This window comes from Prionailurus bengalensis, chromosome A3, assembly GCF_016509475.1.
Source record: "Prionailurus bengalensis isolate Pbe53 chromosome A3, Fcat_Pben_1.1_paternal_pri, whole genome shotgun sequence".
Taxonomy (NCBI): Eukaryota; Metazoa; Chordata; class Mammalia; order Carnivora; family Felidae; genus Prionailurus; species Prionailurus bengalensis.
Window position 1 is genome coordinate 26879902 of NC_057354.1, and position 15184 is coordinate 26895085.

Here is a 15184-nt window from a genome sequence, read left to right on the forward strand (position 1 = left end):
CCCAGAATGCTCTTCCCTACCTCTGCCCTTCGCCAGGCTGACTCCTCGGCATCCTTCAGGCCACAGTCAATATTTCTTGACTTTCAGTCAAAGTCAACAATTCTTTTAATAACACTAATAACAACGGCAGCTATCATTTATGGAGTGCTTAATGTATGCTCTACCTGTGTTAATCACATCACAACATTATGTGACAGGTAACACAGTCTCACTTTGCAGATGGGAAAACTGGGGCACAGACAAGTTAAGTAACCTGTCTGAGCTCACACAGCAAGTAAGTGGTACAGGCAGTATTTAAACTAAGGGATTTGACCTTGGAGCCCAATCTCCCTTCAGAAAAGCCCGCTGGGCAGCAGGGAACCTCCTACTGTTTCCTCTCTAGTGTCACTTAGAACAACCGTACTCACACAGGTATCTTCTGTATCGTCTGCACTCAAGGAAGGTAGAGACCCACTTCCAATTTGCTGAGGGCTGTGTCCCTAGCACCTACTTCTATGCCTGGCATGTAGCCAGCGCTCGGTAAACATTGTGGAATGCTTGAATAAATGGGTCGCAGTCTCCTCATCTTTTTTTTTTTTTAATTTTTTTTCCAACGTTTATTTATTTTTGGGACAGAGAGAGACAGAGCACGAACAGGGGAGGGGCAGAGAGAGAGGGAGACACGGAATCGGAAACAGGCTCCAGGCTCTGAGCCATCAGCCCAGAGCCTGACGCAGGGCTCGAACTCACGGACCGCGAGATCGTGACCTGGCTGAAGTCGGACGCTTAACCGACTGCGCCACCCAGGCGCCCCTCCTCATCTTTAAACCAAGGTAATATTGGGGCGCCTGGGTGGCTCAGTCGGGTTAAGCGTCTGACTCTTGACTTCAGCTCAGGTCATGATCTCATGGTTTGTGAGATCAAGCCCCACGACAATCCTGCTTGGGAGTCTCTCCCTCTCTCTCTCTCTACCTCTCCCTCCACCCCCTGCTCTCACGCAAGCGCACACACACTCTCTCTCTCAAAATAAATAAATACATATTTAAAAATGAAGTGAAATAAAATAAAATAAGGTAATATCTCATTCCAAAGACCATCTGGAGAATCAGGTAATGCAGGCAAAGCGCTTGGCATGGCCTGACTGCCACCATTTTCTCTCAGGTCAGGAAGAGAGGTGGGGACCTGAGCTTCAGCAAGGCTCTGGATTCACTGCCCTGGTGTCCTGAGGATACTTTTCCATCTAGTAAACATGTATTGAGCACCTACTGTGTACTAGCAGTCATAGCTGCTGCGTTCAAACACTGCAAAGAGGAGACAAAGCTCTTCGGCGGAGGGGCACCTGGGTGGCTCAGTCGGTTAAACGTCTGACTTCGGCTCAGATCATGATCTCGCAGTTTGTGAGTTCGAGCCCCGCATTGGGCTCTGTGCTGACAGCTCAGAGCCTGGAGCCTGCTTCGGATTCTGTGTCTCCCTCTCTCTGCCCCTCCCCCACTCACGCTCTCTCTGTCAAAAATAAATAAACTTAAAAAAAAAAAAAAGCTCTTCTGCGGAGGCAGATGGTGCATCTAAGGCTGAAATCCCAGGCAGGGGTTCTGTCTTGGGATGCGCCATGAAGGATCCCTGCTGGTGCCTGGGCAGCCCTCCCTCCCCCTGCCCCTTCCCCCTGGTCCCCGGACTGGGCACCGGGCACTCACAGGCTTCATGATCCAGGTGATCCCCGGGTTTTGCGGAACTCTTCCACGAACAGGTGGTACTCGCATGGCATCTCAAAGGTTTTGGGGAAGAAGTCGCACTTGGCTGCCTCCAGCTTCCCTGCCTCGCGCTCCAGCTGCTTCCGGAACCGCTTCAGGTTCTTCACCATGTAGTTCTTGCGCGTCAGCTGGGCAGCGGGATGGGTGGACAGGCTGTTAGTGCTCGTGACCCCTGCCCTGCTCCACCTCCCAGCCCCAGCCATCGCCACTGCCTCCCACAGCCTCCATTCTCGGCCCACGAAGTAGCAATAACAGTAAGAGTAACTTTGAGAGCCTGCTATTCTATAACCATTCCCACTTTACAGGCAAGAAAACTGAGGCTCAGAAAGGCTAAGTCAATTGCCCAGAGCTACCCAGCTAACGGAAGGCACAGCCAGGACTTGACCCAGGCCTGTCTCACTCCGAAGTTCATGTTGCTAACTTCTAAGCTGCATTAACCTTTTCAAATCTCAGCACCTCTGGCTCCTCCAGTGTGATTTGTGATCTGATTCCTCCCGGACCTCCCTCCCAGCTCTAGACTCCCAACTGCTCAATCTGTCTCTTCCCTGAAATCACCATATGGCTCAAGCATCCTGCTCCTGCGGCCCTCGCCCCCCAAGCCAGGCTGCCCCTCACATCTGTAGTGTTGACATGCCCACCAGCCTGTGACCTGAGTCCCCACCCCAAGATAGCCTGCTGCTCGGGTATTAGATCCTTACCCTCTCACATCCTTTAGCCCATCGTGTATCTTGTGCACATGTTCCCCACCTGGCATGTACCCCAAACTCCCTTACGCTTTTCCATTCTGCTCTTTGCACTCCCATGCCAGCCCCTGCTTGTTGCGACATCCAGTGACATGAAGTGGCCGACTCAGTGCCCCCCCTTCCCCTGCCACCACCAGCCCACCCAGCTCACCTCGTAGTGGTTTCGGAAGTGACTGATCCGCACATGTTCGTCCATGTAGGTGTGGTCAAAGTTCTCCCGGAGCCAGCTGACGTCACACCAGTAGAAATCCCAGTCCCCTTCACTGGGGGTGGGTGGGACAAAGGTCATGAGGTAAGGACCTCAGCACTGCTGAGGGCCTGGGGCCCACGGAAGTGCAGCTGAGGGACAAGCAAGGTTCATAAGGAGCCTCAAGGGGGTGCCGTGGGCCAGCCCTGCCCACAGTGTGCTTCGCTAGGCCAGAGTGAGAACGGGAGAAATATTCCTACACAAATCCAGGCTGCCGGCTTCCTTTGGGTTCCCTTTGAACAACCGGGGTATCGGCCACATGGGGTCCTGATGCCTCCTGGCACCTGTCGGCGGGAGTGAGGAACAGCCACCAAGTTGGGACGTACGCTCTCCAGATCACACCCCCTACCTACCACTGCCTATGGCCCATGGCAACCAGCCAGCCTCACCTGATCAGGTTACCTGCCTGGGCTCTAGAAGCATCTGGGTTGCCACCCCCGGCCCACATCACCAAGCAGTGCCTCCCAATAACATCTGTAAGCCCTTCCCTGGCCACAAAGCCCTCCCCTCACTGAGTCCTCAGAACAGCCTCAAGAGGTGACTACAATCATCCCTGGAGCCCTCAGTCGAGGAGAACCTCGCTCGCCCAGGGCACAGCAGCATCGGCATTCTTACCCAGGCTAATCTACCGAATCCGACGCCAGAGCTGGGGTGCAGAGAGGAGGTGCTTGAAAAGGATGTGACAGGAAAGAAAATAATGCCACCACCGTTGCTTCCAACGTTGTTTTTTTGTTTGTTTTTTTAAGTCACAAAATTACAACAATAACTGAAGACTAGACTCCAGTAGCGGGCAGTGGGAATCATGTATTCATCCATTGGCTCATTTGTTTCCTCATTCACCGAGAGGGTAGAGATGCACCTGGGACTCTGCACACAGACCGACTAGGTGCAGTCCAAGCCCTGACAAGCCAAGTGACCTCCAACATGGCACTCTTTACTCTTCCATGCCCAGGTGTCCCGTTTTCCAGCGGATGGGTATGACAATAGCACCTCCCAGAAGAAGGTTTGCTGGACGATTCAGAGGTCAGGCGTGTAAACTGCTATAGTAAAGAGTGTCTAACGGGCTCAGCTATTGTTATGCAACAACATTGGTTGAGCACCAGGTCAGGGCAGCTGGTGGCCCTCCCCCCTCCTATCCATTCTCCCCCTTTTGTCTACAGTAATAGAATTCCCAACATTTACCTGGGGAAATGTAATCCACATTTTCCAAAATAAAAGCTACATTTTCCAGATTCTCTTGCAGCTAGGCTAAGTCTGGCCAACGTGAGGGACTTCTGGGCCGTGTCCTTCAAGGGCAGGGCGTGTACTTTCTTGTCTCCTTCCTACCTACTGCTGCTCGCCCTGTGGATGCAAGACTGGAGCTTCACCTTAGACCGTGAGAAGGGCTTCACTCAAGGGATGGCAGGATGGAAAGACGGAAACAGGTGGCTCCAAATTTCTATGCGATCTCTGAAATTCCTACACCTGGACTTTGGTGGGAGAGATAAATAAACTTCTGGTCCGTCAGAGCCTCTTTTGCTTTGGGTCTGTGTTATATGCAGCCCAACCTTAGCCCTCACTAACATTAGCACCTGCTATGTGCCAGACATTGTTCATCTCAGCATCCCCAGGGCCCGCCATAGAAGAGATGTAGGCTTAGGGGCCAAGTAACTCGTTCAAAGTCACAGGACTAGTAAGTGGCCAGGGACGAGCAGCCCTTGACCTCGACCTGCCATCCCTAGAGGATTCAAGCCAGCTAGTCTGTGACGGCTGCACTCCTTGATTCTCCAGAGAGCTCTAGGACCCTGGCTACGGAAGAGTCCAACTGAACTGGGAGCAACTCCCACTCTGACACACATGTGCTGTGTGACCTTCAACAATTGGCTTGATCCCTCTGAACATAATCATATCTTGCTGGATGGTTCTAAGACTTAGACAAGGCAGAGACGGCGTCTGTAATGTGCCTGATACACTCGGAGTGCTAAATAAATTTTGGTCCCTGTCACAGCCAAATTGGGACAAGTCCCAGTAGCCACCCACAGGAACTGGGAGAAAACAGAGGGAGACAAGGCCTGGTGAGTCAAAGGGAAAGAGGGCCGAGATTGGCAGGGGGTGGGGATGCGTCTTACTCCTTTACTTCTACCCAGCCCGGCCTGTGGCGAAGGACATCCATGAGAGTATTCACGAGAGTGGTCTTGAATCGGATTGAAGCTCTCTGCTCTCTGCAAGACAGGGTGACAGATCGCTCGCTCAGGGTCACGCAGAAACCTGTGCGTGGATGTTCACAGCAGCTTTATCCAGAATAGCCCGAAGCTGGCAACAACCCAGATGTCCTTCAATGGGTGAATGGTTAAATAGCGGTCCATCCATACCATGGAATACTGACTTAGCAATAAAAAGGAGTGAAATATGTGTACATTCAACCTGCATGCATCTCTGGGGAATTATGCCGAGTGAAAAAGGCCGATCCTAAAACGTTCTTATATACTGTACAATTCCATTTATATAGCTTTTCTTTTGAGACAAAGAGCATGCACGCAAATGCAAGTGGGGGAGGGGGGTGGCAGAGAGAGAGAGGGGGAGAGAGGGAGAGAGAGAATCCCAAGGAGGCTCCTCATTGTCAGCGCAGAGCCTGACACCAGGCTCCAGCCCACAAACTGTGAGATCATGACCTGAGCCAAAATCAAGAGTTCTCCGCTTAACTGACTGAGCCACCCAGGTGTCCCTATATAACTTTTTGAAATGACAAAGTTATTAACATGAAGAACAGATTAGCAGTTGTTTGGGGTTAAGGACGGGGGGAGGTAGGATTGTGGAAGAAGGCAGAGGGAGAAGGAGGAAGTGGATGTGGTCATAAAATGGTCATATTAGGGATCGGTGGTGATGGGAACTTTCCTTATCTTGACTGTATGGACGTCAGTATCCTGGTTGTGATACCACATTATAGTTGTATTCTCTGTTACCATTGGAGAAAACCAAATACAGGGCACATGGTAACTCACTATATTATTTCTTATACTTTCTTATACTCCTCACCCAACATGAGGCTTGAACTCACAACCCTGAGATCAAGAGTCACATGCTTACCAACTGAGCCAGCCAGGCGCCCCTCACTACATTATTTCTTATAACTGCATATAAATCTACAATTATCTCAAAGTAACTATTTAATTAAAAAAATTAACACATCATTAGAAGTCTGGATAATGGCTACCTTTGTGGGGGAATGACAGAAAGAGAGCATGAGTGGGGTTTCTGGAGTGTTGGTGATGTTCTGATTCCTGATATGTGGGTGTATTAAGTTGACGAAAATTCACTGAGCTATAAACTTACGACACATGCACCTTTCTGTATATACAACAGAACTCTGTAACAAAATACACCACGACTAAAGCTTAAAGGACTGGTTACAGATTAAGACAAAATATTTGTAATGTTTACAATCTGTAAGACATTTGGACCAAGTACATAATGAGCTTCGACAACTCATTTTTAAAAAGACAAAAATGCCTAAAGGATTGAACAGGCAATTCATAGCAGGGGAAACGTACCAGTAAGCACGAGAAAAGATTCTCAACCTTCTCAACAATCAAGTAAACGCAAATTAAAACATCCCAGGTTATAGTGGAAGAGGATGCGAAAGACTCTCAGTCCTATTGAAGCAGGGAGGGGAAAAAATGTGCAAACTAAACAGCACACTTGACTATGGGGCTAGTGGGGAGCAACGGACAAAAGAAAACCTGAACTGATTCCAGAGAGAAAAAAGCCCTTAGCGGGGAGCAGAGAGCTATAGCAGGTGTCCAGGTCTGGTGGGGGTGGGGGTGCGTCTGAGTTCGGGCAAGGGGAGGAATGAGCCAGCCACGGAGAAGCAGTCACCAGGAGAAAGCAGCTGTGCTTGGACAAGAGGGAGGGTGGCCAAACAAATCAAAATCTGGAAGAGTCCCATTCTGAAACCAAAGCAGACTGAACCGAACCAAAACAACCTTGCGGCAAATTTGCTTAAGAAAGAAGCAGTAGAGAACGTAGTAAAGCAGAGAGAAAACCCATGTTCCTGCACAATGATGTGGTGTGGGCATTCTGGCAGCCCTGCCAGATCGAATCCAAAAATGAAGCAAAAAACAACCCACAAACAAACAAACACACAAACACGGAACTGTATTCAACCCCCTTCCGGGGCAAAGGCTCAAAACGGCAGTACAGGAGGTTGGCCTTGGAGCCAACTCACTGTAAAGCTTTGGCCCAACCCATGTTCCACTCAGCTTTAGGAGGAATCAAATGATCAGCCCCTAACCCTAAGTAGTGGTCAGAAGAAAGGGCTTACGGTCTCTGTGGAGTGGAGAACAAAGGCAAAAGAAAAAAAAAAGTTAAATTTCTTTACAACTTATAGCACATTGACAAGTCCTTGAGACAGAGTGACCTTCCTCCAGAAACTCGACTGCCTCCATGTTAATACTTTGCTAGAGATAAAAGGCAACCTTAGCTTGACATTAGCCTGACCTCTAGGATCCTGTAAAGAAAATCCCTTATCTCTACCTCTCCCCCTGCCCCCCGTAACCAAGATATATGTTAGCAATCGTCCTCCAAACACATGGCCCACTGACATCCATCTGAAGGGTCTCATGACTAAGGTTTTACTAGACCGTTGTAAATGACTGTATCCTAACAACAGCTAGCCCCTCGAGGTCCTGGAAACCTTGCTTCCAAATTCCTTAGAGACTTACGTTATCCCAAACCCAATGTAATCAGCCACTCCTCACAACCCCAGTGTATCTGTTGTTGTTGTTGTTTTTAATTTTTAATGTTTATTTATATTTGAGAGAGAGAGAAAGAGAGAGGGAGAGAGTATAAGTGGGGGAGGGGCAGAAAGAAAGGGAGATACAGACTCCAAAGCAAGCTCCAGGCTCTGAGCTGTCAGCATAGAGCCTGATGTGGGGCTCGAACCTACAAACCCTGAGATCATGGCCTGAGCCAAAGTCAGATGCTTAATTGACTGAGCCACCCCAGGCGCTCCCTGTGCAGCTCTTCCTGCCCATAGATCCTGTCTGCATGCCTTAATAAACCACCTTTTTGCACCAAAGATGTCTCAAGAATTCCTTCTTGACTGTTACCTCCTAAACCCTAACATTTTCACATCATCTGGAAAATCAATCAATTGATCTCTCTTTCTACTCACATATCCATTTTGGTACATCTGAATCTCCATCAGGGATAATTTTCCTTGACCCTGAAGCACTTTCTTTAGTGTTTAAATACATGGCAAAGAGTCAGAGCACCTGGGTGGCCAGTCGGTTGAGCATCTGACTTCGGCTCAGGTCATGATCTCATGGTTCGTGGGTTTGAGCCCTGCATCAAGCTCTGTGCTGACAGCTCAGAGTCTGGAACCTGCTTCGGATTCTGTGCTTCTCTCTCTCTCTGCCCCTCCCCCACTCGTGCTCTGTGTGTGTCTCTCTCTCAAAAATAAAGATTAACAATTTTTTTTAAATACATGACAAAAATAATAGCACAAAGGACCAGAGGGGAGTAAACAGAGCAAGCTGTTCTAAGGTTCTTCCACTGCGCACGAAGTGGTATAATACTGATTCACAGTACTGTGAATACTGATTCACAGTAGACAGTGATGAGTTAAGGATGCATATTGTAATTCCCTAAAACAGCAGTTCTTGGTGGGTGGTCCAAGTAGTCCTCAGGGTGTCCGAGTCTCTTCCAGAGGTACACAAAGTCCTCCCTTTTCCAACTACATACATTTGTGAGGCTGGATTTCCTTCCTCTTCTTCAACCAAAACAACAAATCACAACAGATTGAATCCAGAAGGTTCAGGAAGCCAAATGTTGTCTATTAAGCCAGACATTTAAGAAATACACAAAGATGTGCAAACATTTACTACTCATCATAATAAATTTGGAGGAGGGAGAATACAGTTATAGTTCATAAAAATGCATCATTTACGGGGCGCCTGGGTGGCGCAGTCGGTTAAGCGTCCGACTTCAGCCAGGTCACGATCTTGCGGTCCGTGAGTTCGAGCCCCGCGTCGGGCTCTGGGCTGATGGCTCAGAGCCTGGAGCCTGCTTCCGATTCTGTGTCTCCCTCTCTCTCTGCCCCTCCCCCGTTCATGCTCTGTCTCTCTCTGTCCCAAAAATAAATAAACGTTGAAAAAAAAAATTTTTTTTTAATGCATCATTTACACTACCAGGTAATGAGTCCATTATTGCTTTCTAAATGAATTGATAAAATTTTTTAAATGTATCATTTGAAATTTCTAATTTTTGAAGTGTTTATGATAAAAGTTGACAAGAGTCCATAATAATTTTGAAGTAGAAAACTTGAGCTCAAATTTTAAGAACCCCTGCTATAAAGTAGTAAAGTAAGGAGTATTTAAACATTAATCCAAAACAATGAAGAGACCCAATTTCAATACCCATCAGATCGGGGGAAATGTTTAAAATCAGACAAATACCAAGTGTTCACAAGAATGTAGAGAAATGACAATTATCCTGTAATGCTGATGGAACTGTAAATCGGATAAATCTTTAGAGAGCAGGGGGGCCTGGGTGGCTCGGTCGGTTAAGCGTCCGACTTCGGCTCAGGTCATGATCTCGCGGTCCGTGAGTTCGAGCCCCGCGTCGGGCTCTGTGCTGACAGCTCAGAGCCTAGAGCCTGTTTCAGATTCTGTGTCTCCCTCTCTCTGACCCTCCCCCGTTCAGGCTCTGTCTCTCTCTGTCTCAAAAATAAACGTTAAAAAAAAATTTTTAAAAATAGAGAGCAATCTGGCAGATTAAAACTGTCAGTTACTATTCAGGCACATTAGACTGGCAAAAACCTAGACGTCCAAGTTCGGCAACAATGTGCTAAAACGGAAACTCTTCCTGTACTGGTAGAAGGAACGCTGGAGAACCACATGGCAGTATTTAGTGAAACTGAACTTGCACGTACTCTATGGCCAGCAATTCCATCCTAGCTCTGTACCCTAGATAGATACCCTAGGCATTATATGTACACGGATGTTCGTTTGTAATTATTACTGTTTTTTACGGAAATAACCTGCAGCACACGGTTGGTGGCCCACCCTTGTCCCTTGGACATTCTCCATTCCTGTGCACGGCAGTCAGCTCAACTAGTGCTTAAAGCAGGTCCGAAGTGCCCTTCCCACACCGGCATACAACTAATGATGACTGGAGTTGATGGGTAAGTCCTCCAGTTCCTCAACACTCAGTGGGGACGAGTCTGCAGTGTTCTGTACTATCTCCTAGGAATCCCCAGTGGGACTGAGCCCCACCGGCCCACCACAATAACCTGTCTGTAATGCCCCGTTTATTGGTTTCCCGTGGATGCCTCGCATCCCCCCTGCCCTGCCAATGCTTACTGAAATCACCTTCCAACCTTCCAAATAAACTACTTGCTCACACACCCTTGTCTCAGGGTGTGCTTTCTAATTCTAATTCAATTCTAAGGCCCAGCCAGAAGGCCTCTCAACAGGAAGCAGATAAATAACTCGTGGCTTACAATGGAACACAGATAGTAGTCAAAATGCATCCAGAGCTACGTGCACCAACGTGGATAAATACTGAAAATAGAATTTTCTGTGACAAAAGCAGGGTGCAGAATAATAACACGATAACGTCACTTATGTAACTTATATTCCTAACCATTCATGCAGCTAGGGGTGTCCAGGCGACACGATTCTGGTAAGATAAAAACATAAGATGGCTAAAGAGGGTGGGTTCCTGGAAAGCACTGGTTCTTTTGATGAAAATAAAGAAAGATGGGGTGCCTAGGTGGCTCAGTCGGTTAAGCAACCAAACCTTGGTTTTAGCTCAGGTCATGATCTCAGTTTCATGAGTCCAAGCCCCACATCGGGCTCTGTGCTGGTAGCACAGAGCCTGCTTTGGATTCTCTCTCTCTCTCTCTCTCTCTCTCTGCCCCTCCCCTGCTCACGCTGTTTCGGTCTCTCTCAAAAACAAATAAACCTTAAAAATAAAAGAAAGAAAGGGGCGCCTGGGTGGCGCAGTCGGTTAAGCGTCCGACATCAGCCAGGTCACGATCTCGCGGTCCGCGAGTTCGAGCCCCGCGTCACGCTCTGGGCTGATGGCTCGGAGCCTGGAGCCTGTTTCCGATTCTGTGTGTCCCTCTCTCTCTGCCCCTCCCCCGTTCATGCTCTGTCTCTCTCTGTCCCAAAAATAAATAAAAAATAAAAAATAAAAAAATAAAATAAAATAAAAGAAAGAAAGAAAGAAAGAGAGAGATGTGGCTTGAGACTTCCCTCACCACTCCTTCCCACCTTGATTGTGACATGAAGGCTGGAGCTGTAGCAGCCACTTAGTGTCCAGAGGGAAAAGGTCAAGGCAATCACAGAGATGCTAGCTCTGAGAGCGTTGAACCACTCTGCACCCGCCCTCTTGACTCTTCGTTATATGAGGAAAGCAAATATAATTGTTTAAAGCTACTATTAATTGGGTTTCCTGTTACTTGTAGCTAAACACATTTCTAATTGGTGTCTGACGCAATAAAATAGACCCTGTTAACTGAGGTGCCCTTTTTTGGCTGGGGTGGGAGTGGGTGTGTAAGTTTAGGGTCAGGACCCAGACTAGAGCTGAGCTGCTCTGTGGAAGAGAGTAAGAGATTTGAAATTGGTGGCAAAGTTCTCTCAGTACGTAGAGAAAGAAGGCAAAGTCGATGGGCGCTGCACGAGAGGTGGGGTCAGAGACCACACACACCCTCCTCAGTGGTGACATGGCCAGATGTGACTTTAGAAAGAATAGAAATACCTAATGAAACAGAAGTATCGAAAATATGCGCCACGGCGTGTGTGGTGTAACTTCTAACTTCTCACAAAAAACCTCCAGCGAAGTCCACACCGCTCCCTCCTGCTTTGGGCATCGTGGGCCCTGGAGCCCAACAAGCTCTGCCACTAACTGATCCTACAGGCTTCAGCAAGTTACCTACTTAGCCTCTCTGGCTTCAGTTTCCCCATCTATAAAACGGACACAATAGCAGTATCTACTTCAAAGGACTGTGGTAAAGATTCAAAGAGATACTACAGGTAAAACAACTAGCCTGGCACATGGTAAGTGCTCAGTGATAGTTATTATCATTGTCATTACTGAAGCAAAGAAGCGGGGCTGGAGAGATGGGAAAAGGGAAGGAAGGAAGGAAAGAAGGGAGGGAGGGAGGTGGGAGGGAGGAGAGAGGAGGAATTTAGTTCTGTGTTTATTAGATTGCGTGGGACCACTCACCGCTCTTTTCCCTTTGACAATCCATGGCCCTTGTAATTTTGATTCTGCAATGAGAAAAGGAAAGTGATGTAACTGGTCCTGCATATCCACTCTGCCTTCCCAGCTCAACTGACCGCAGATCTTAAAATGCTGAAACCATCAGATGTAATATCGCCCGATGCTGAGACAAGAAGGACCAGCCTGGCCAAGTTCACATTGGTCAATATGTGCCCAGCAGCTTGGTCCTTGGGATAAATCCTCAGGTATTCAAGGGCCCACCTCATAGGATTGTTCCGCAAGCATGACCAGTAGAGTGAACACCTAGTTTTCAGCGCTCCAAAGGTCCAACCCCAGTTTTGAGGGCTGAGTTTTAAGGGCTGAGCTCAGCAGGCTCTGTGAGAAGGAGCTGAAACATGTTTGATTAGATCCATGATCCAGGAGTGGACTGAGTCAAAGGCTCGGAGCAAAGTTAATCTCTTGCATCCAAAATGGGCCTTTCAAATCCTCAAAGCAGAGTGAGTATTATTTTGCTTCTACCACGTCTAAAACAGTTTGGCCTTCAGTCCTGGCAAGACTGATCCCTAACGGCAGGTATGAGAAAGAAATCAAAATTGGTCTTGTGCAGGATGACTTCTGTAGCTTAGACAGCCTTGTCATCTGCATTTGTTTTCTATTACTGTATAACAAATTACCACAAACCTAGTGGCTTAAAACAGCATAAATTTATGCCTTGCAGTTTTCACTGGCCAGGAGTAGCTTAGCTGGATCCTCTGCCCAGGTCTCACAGGGCTACAGCCAAGGTGATGGCCTGCGTTATGTTTCTCATCCAGGGCTCGGGGTCCTTTTCCAAGATCATCCAGATTGTTGTCAGAATTCAGTTGCCTGGGGCTGCAGGACTGAGGTCTCTGTTTACTTGCTAGCTGTCGACTGGCGTCTGCTCTCAGCAACTAGAGGCCACGCAGTTCCTTTCAACGTAACCCCCTAGGCAGTTCGCAACATGGATGTTTGCTTTCTTCCAGGCCAGCAGGAGCTCAGCTCTCTGACTTCCAACCCTTTCCTCTCCAAGTCAGCCACGATAGAGTCCCATGCCATGCACAGTATACAATCACAGTCGTAACTATCCCATCAAATTCATAGACTCCACCCACACTCAAGGGGAGGGAATTACACAAGGTGTGTCCATAAGGGGTGGGAATCTTGGGGGCCATCTAGAATTCTGCCTACCACACCATCCTATCCCTCAGAGGGATAGGGACAGTGGAAAGGGATAGAGAGTACTGCTTTATGAAACAGACAGAAACTAGCCCCCCACAAAAGCAAGTGAACTCACAAGCCCCTCCAAGTACCCCAGGACTAGTCAGGTGTCCCACTCTTTTCTTAATTATTGTATCTTTTATACTCTTTCATGTTTTCAGTTCCATTTTCCATCAGTTTATCCAGTTGCTCAGAGTATTTGGTTGAAAAACTTTTCCTTTCCTCACTGAATTACATTGACTCTTCTGTCAAAATTCAGTTGACTGTGTATATGTGGGTCTGTCTCTAGACTACATCTTATTTGCTTATTTATCTACCCTTATGTCACCACCACACTGTCTTAATTACCATAGCTTTCTAGTAAATCTTGAAATCAAGTAGCATAGGTCCTCTAACTTTGCCTTTTTTCAAGATTGTCTTTGCAATTTGGGGTCATTTGCACTTCAATATAAATTTTAGAACCAGCTAATTTCTACAAAAAAAAAAAGCATGTTGGGATTTTACTGGGATTGTATTGAATCTATAGATCATATTGAGAAGTGACATCATTATGTATTGAGTCTCCCAATCCCTGAATATGATCTATCTCTCCATTCATTTAGCTCTTCTTTAATTTCTGTCCACAATATTTTCTAGTTTTCAGTACAGAAGTCTTGGACTTTTTTTAATGTTTATTTATTTTGGGAGAGAGAGAAAGCACAAGCGAGGGAGGGCCAGAGAGAGAGAGGGAAAGGGAGAATCCTAAGCAGGCTCTGAGCTGTCAGTGCAGAGCCTGACTCAGGGCTCACAAACTGTGAAATCATGACCAGAGCTGAAACCAAGAGTTAGACACTTAACAATTGAGCCACCTAGGCACCTCCATTGGACATTTTAAATTAAATTATTTCATAGGTCTTTGATTTTGTGATGCTATTTTAATTTTAATTTTAATTTTAATTTAATTTTTTTTTTTTTTAAGTAGGCTTCACACACAGCATGGAGCCCAGCTGCGGGCTTGAACTCATGACCCTGAGATCAAGACCTGAGTTGAAATCAAGAGTAGAATGCTTAACTGTCTGAGCCACCCAGGTGCCCATGTGATGCTTTTTTAAATAGTACTTTTTACAATTTCATTTTCCAGTTATTTGATGATAGAATATTGTGGTAGGCAGAATAATGATCCCCCAAAAGATGCCTATGTCCTAATATCCCAGAACCTGTAAATATGTTGCATTGCAAAGGAAAACTAAAGTTGCAGACATAATCAACTGACTTTAAAATAGATTATCCTGGATTACCTGAGTGAGCCCAATGTAATCACTTGTTTTTTGTTGTGAGATGGAATTAAAAGAACTGGGGTGCCGTGCATGAGAGAACACGGGATAAGAAGCAGGCTGGTGGGGAGGAGGGTGGATTCTAGAGTAATTCATTTCCCTTCTTTGAGCCGCATTTCCCCCCATTTTAAAGTGGGGGGGGGGGGCGCGCTGGCCTGTGCACTCCTAGAGGACAGGGACTTATGTGATTCACCTCTGTGTCCTCCTCACTGGTCAGCAGTGGGCGCGGTTTAGAGAAGCCATTGATTAGCGTTTGGGGATGAATGCATTACGAATGGATGGATAGGTAGGCAAACAGGAGGCGGGATGAATAGATCTCTAAGAGCTTTTCTAGGTTCTGAGGTTGCCCCCAGGGTCCCCGAAATCGCTGAGTACAGTTTAGAATCCCAGATTTTCGTAGCTTTCCCGCCAGCAAGCCCCGGCTGCGGACTCGCGCAGCATCTCCGGCGGCGGCGCGAGGCCAGCCAGGGCTTGAAGTCTTTTCTCTGAATTCATTTTCCTCCCCCTTGTCCGGAATCACTCCGCGGGGACCCACCGCCCCCCCACCCCCGAGTCTGAATCCCTCCGCGGCCTCCCTCCCTCTCTCTCGGGACGTTGAAAACATCTGGACCCCGTGACACTCCTACCTTCGGGCGCGACATAATACGATTCCACAGGACCAGACCCAAACTGCCACCTCGCCGCGCGCGAGCCCCTGCGTCCCGTTGC

At 47.6% G+C, this 15184-nt stretch overlaps 1 protein-coding gene across 1 annotated transcript in view; it reads right to left on the reverse strand.

Moving 5' to 3' along the window:
* Positions 1-15184, reverse strand: part of TTLL9 (tubulin tyrosine ligase like 9) — a 41611-nt gene extending 26427 nt beyond the window's left edge. The window contains 6 exon segments of the mRNA XM_043602619.1: positions 1674-1705; positions 1708-1858; positions 2625-2736; positions 4829-4921; positions 11931-11974; positions 15103-15184. Of these exon segments, the coding sequence (XP_043458554.1) occupies positions 1674-1705; positions 1708-1858; positions 2625-2736; positions 4829-4921; positions 11931-11974; positions 15103-15117 (447 nt within the window). The 5' untranslated portion in view covers positions 15118-15184.